The 5,000-nt window shown below is 40.0% G+C and overlaps 1 protein-coding gene across 1 annotated transcript in view; it reads right to left on the bottom strand.

The window, feature by feature from the left end:
• Positions 1–2,786: 2,786 nt before the first annotated feature.
• LOC132840247 (uncharacterized) overlaps positions 2,787–5,000 on the bottom strand; it is a 2,301-nt gene continuing 87 nt past the window's right edge. Inside the window, exons 1-3 of the mRNA XM_060861764.1 lie at positions 4,613–5,000; positions 3,737–4,378; positions 2,787–3,604 (exon numbers count right to left, since the gene is read on the bottom strand). The exon at positions 4,613–5,000 is cut by the window's right edge and continues 87 nt beyond it. Of these exons, the coding sequence (XP_060717747.1) occupies positions 2,951–3,604; positions 3,737–4,018 (936 nt within the window). The 5' untranslated portion in view covers positions 4,019–4,378; positions 4,613–5,000 and the 3' untranslated portion in view covers positions 2,787–2,950. The remainder of the gene's footprint in view (positions 3,605–3,736; positions 4,379–4,612) is intronic.

Genomic DNA, 5,000 nt, shown 5'->3' with positions numbered 1-5,000 from the left:
ACGTGTTTTTAACGTGTTGGTGTTGAGCTGTATATCTGTGGGTGATTTGGAAAGAGCTTCTTCAGCCAGTCAGGAAAAAGTCCCTTCTGTTCATCTGATTTCTTAACTCGTGTGTCACAATTCAGAAGTTTGACTCAACTCAGATGACTCATGAATCGTTTTATTGCCAAACCACTAAAAATATACAATATAATGATGTTAACACGCTGAACCTTCAGTCTCAAAACAGAGACATGACTAAGAAAAACACTTTCCTTTATGTAACTGTGTGTGTGTGTGTGTGTGTATATGTGTGTGTGAGTGTTTTGTGTGTGTGTGCGAGTGTGTGAGTGTGTGTGTGGGGGGGTGTTTTCTTTATGCATATTAGCCACATGATATTTTGTTTGGATGATTTTTAAGTGCAATATATTTATTATTTTATGAAATTCAACTCTGCAAAAAAAAACAAACAAACCAACAAGCGCTATGGTGTTTATGCATTAACATGACATATGACGTATTAAAGGATAAATGTTATTTGTGAACAAGGAGAAATATAAATCGATATAATCACTCCAAAACTATGTGAAGAGACTCATTTACTGTCTTACAGCCTACAGAGAAATACACACTGAGTCCAATCAAACAAAATTACACAAATCTTCAAACTCAGGTATAAACTACTGAGATGGTCAGAGATTCAGTCCTCCGACACGCAGAGTGACAACACCAGGGTTACTGAGGGAACACAATACAACCTCCAAACCAACACACTCTCATGCAGCAACTTTACACTGTACATTTTAGTGCTGAAGCTCTAGTGAAGATCATCATCAATCATCATCAATCATCATCATCATCATCATCATCATAACAATTTCTCAATAATCAGGAATCAGGAGATAAAAACTGGACCAGGTGGCAAAAGGACGCATTAAAAAATACAACCAAATACACATAAAGTTCACAATGTTTTCATTATCATTTGTGTAATTAGTGAACGAGAGATTATTATTCTGATGAAATCATAATTTGGTTAATAACAGTACTGTAATTTCTGCTGCTTCTTTCAGTCTGTTTATTTATACAGATGTAATTATAAAAAATAACAGTCTGCAATAAAAACTGCAAATATCTTGAAATGAGGTGGTGTTTCTTCGCTTGGTCTTTCTGTTGGGCCTCGAGTGTAAAAATTAATATAAAAGTTTGTTTCATTTTGACATGAGACCTGATTGAGCTGGTGGTGTGTCACTAACACAGTGACAATATGTACACAACGTCTCACACCACCTCGTAATCACGACCTCATACACAAACTCCTGAAGATGAAGTGAAGGCAGCCAAAAATCCAGTCAATCAGTGCAGGTACAGCCCACAGGTGCGTTAGAATGGGCGGAGCTTATGCATATAGACATCCTTATGAAACACAGTGTCTTGAGTAAAAGTCAGTGATCATATTTACACCCTACACACCCTAATGAATGTTAACCAAAACAAGAACTAAATATTTGCATGTTTCATGTGTCAGAAGTCAGAGGAACACACCACACTTCACCACAGGAACACACAAAATACAACACTGTAATGAAGACAATTACTGAGGACTGAAAACTGGTTCCACAGGAAATTTCAGTCCATCAGTGAACGAGCTGACAGAGAAACACACAGGAGATTCTACACAATCAAAAAAACAAACAGGGGACAAACACTTTTACACAAACACCAAGCGGAAATTATACACACACAATTCTGTAAATCCATTCGACAAATTCACACAAACACCACAAATAACGGCAGCGGAGCCAAATTAGGACGATTCCCTACTGCTCAAAATTCAGAAAGAAAAAATTTACAAACCCTCCAGTGCTGAGAGCTGAGCAGAGACAAGAGTCTCATCACCCGCTGGTCCTGAATTTAGCAGGACAGCATGTATCTGTCTGTCACAACCTGAGGGACAGTGAGTAACACACACACACACACACACACACACACACACACACACACACACACACACAGCCCTGTTACTATAATTATAACTGATAATGATAACTATTATTACTATGACTATATATTAATCTCTATGTTCTCCAATATTCTAAATAATATGTTTATTAATAAGAAATGTTCTTCTCTTTACTGTAATGCTTTGGCAAAACTGTACATGTGTTTGGTCACAATAAAGCTTGCTGAGAGAGAGAGAGAGAGAGAGAGAGAGACAGAGAGAGAGAGAGACAGACAGAGAGAGAGAGACAGACAGAGAGAGAGAGAGAGAGAGAGAGAGAGCGTGTAAATGATTTGTTTTGTTATATTACAGTTTTTTTCAATCGCTAACAAGCGCTTACCTATACTTAAGATAATTTTTCTAAACTCTTAACACAGACTTACACCTACAAAACACAATTGGCCAAATTGATAATTTTCCTCTCAAAAACACATTTTGTTAAATATATACTAACTCTCCATTTCAAAACAGAACACATCTTTCTCTGCACACACTAACTTTACCGAAACACTGGAAATCTGACTCAAAATGAAATTATTCTGTCAAAAAATAACACTTGTTTTCACTTCACAATGTATATGCAGTCAATCAAAGTACACCAGGTTTCAAAATACTGGCTATTGTTGACATTAGAAAAACTGCATAGACTTTTATGTTTCAGGTAACATGCAATCCACCCTTTACACAAAACTTCTTAGTTGGGAACTGTATGTCCACATGTACAGTAATGTTCACATTCAAACGCATTCCAGTAAAAAGCAAATCAGGTATTTTTTTCTTTACTGTTTACTAAAGGAGATACAGTAGAAACACAATATAATAGAACAGAAAAGGTTTTACAGTATTGCTTACAGTGAACAAAATATCATATATAAGAGCATTCTGAAAAACAAAAAACAAAACAAAAAACAAAACAGCAAAAAGCCCAGATAAGAAGGGGGAACTAAAAATAGCACAAAATTAATGTATCTAATCCCTGCGATCTTCAGGGTTAGGCCACATGTTTTCGTCAACATCACATCTGATATCATCCAAGGCGATGCACCTGGGATAAAACCGCTTGGTATGTCGGATCCACCCTTGGCAATCTTGAACTGTGATGTCCCTGCAGCCAGCATCCATGGCTTCAAGGAGGGACATCTGGTCATGTGGCTGATGGTCATAAACCTTCCACCTCCATGCAGAAAAGAACTCCTCTATGGGGTTGAGGAAAGGTGAATAGGGTGGAAGGAAGAGACTTACCAGTCTTGGGTGGACTTCAAACCATGCTGTTATTGCTTGCGAATGATGGAAAGCAACATTGTCCCAGGTAATTACAAAGGTCCTCATGCTTTCACCCTCCTGATCCTGCTCTGGTACCAGGCGCAGGTGGAGATCATTGAGAAAGGCAAGGAGGCGCTCGGTATTATAGGGTCCAACCTGACATCTGTGAAGGAGTAATCCTGCATTTGCCATTGCTGCACACATGGTAATGTTTGCCCCTCTCTGTCCTGGCACATCAACTGTGGCCCTTTTTCCAATTATATTTCGTCCACGTCGACGCCTTTTGGATAGATTGAATCCTGCCTCATCTATGTAAATGAATTCATGAAGGGCCTGGTTGGCCTTCAATTCCATAACTCTCTGAAACAAAGTTTATGTATATCATGTCATTACTGTATACCGTACTGTATTGTAACCTATTACTGTGTAGGTTACCTACTTGCAAAGTGCAAAGCTTATAGAACTGGACATTGAATTGAATATACACTATACCTGGACATATTGTCGTCGTAGCTCCTTGACTCTCTCACTGTTCCTCTCAAAGGGAACAGTGTAGAGCTGCTTCATCCGCACTCTGTGTTTGGACAGTGTCCGTGTAATGGTTGTGAGGCTGATGCTTTCTATATTGCCAAATATCTCATGGTCCTCCACAATTCTAGTTTTAATTTCATGCAGTTTTATTGCATTATTTGCAACAACCATTTCTACAATGGCAAGCTCTTGATCATTATTGAGGAGCTTTCCTCTTCCCCCAGAGGGTGGAAGACGTTGCATTCTTTAGAGGGGAAAAAAATCAACATATGCATTACTGTATGACCTTATTGACATGTCAAGTGAGAATAGAAACAATCCATGTAAAATGCAATACTTACCTGTTGGTTTGTTGAAAGATGCGAATAATGGAGGCAACCGTTGACCGCCTCAAATTGGGTTGGACTCTTTCACCAGCCTCTCTTAGTGAGAGACCATGGTTGATTACATGGTCAATGATAGTGGCACGAATTTCATCACTGACTACTGTTCTTGCAGCCCTTGGAATGCCACCACCACGCATTCTTACACCTCTACCTTGCCCTCTCCTTGGGTCTGCTCCTCTTCCTGCACCTGCACCTCCTACTGCACCTCTCACTGCACCTCTCACTGCACCTCTTACTGCACCTGCACCTCCTACTGCACCTCTCACTGCACCTCTCACTGCACCTGCACCTCCTACTGCACCTCTCACTGCACCTCTTACTGCACCTGCACCTCCTACTGCACCTCTCACTGCACCTCTTACTGCACCTGCACCTCTCACTGCACCTCTCACTGCACCTCTCACTGCACCTCTCCCTGGTCCTGCACCTCTCACTGCACCTCTCACTGCACCTCTCCCTGGCCCTGCATCTCTCACTGGAGCTGGTCTTCTCCCTGGGCCCCTTGCTCGTCCTCTTCCACGTCCAGACATTACAGTGTTTGTCTTTTTCTGTTTCTGTTTCCAAAAACATCACTCCTCAAAGTCCTCATTTTATAGTAATAGAAAAAAAAAAACCCTGCCACTGAGTCTAAGCCAGAATGGAATCAGCTGTGGTTGGCCCAATTCACCCAACATAAATCAGCTGTGTGTCAATTATTCAATTGTTTGTTTATTATCAGCTGAGATATATTGTTTTTGAACTGATATCATTGCAGAAGCAGAGGATTTTATACTGTATCTAAGGTTTGGAATATTGTTTTTGCTATTGTGGGATGTTGTGTGTTAACATTCGTGAATACT

The sequence above is a fragment of the Tachysurus vachellii genome, chromosome 25 (assembly GCF_030014155.1).
Source record: "Tachysurus vachellii isolate PV-2020 chromosome 25, HZAU_Pvac_v1, whole genome shotgun sequence".
Classification (NCBI taxonomy): Eukaryota; Metazoa; Chordata; class Actinopteri; order Siluriformes; family Bagridae; genus Tachysurus; species Tachysurus vachellii.
This window is presented reverse-complemented; position numbering and strand designations above follow the sequence as displayed.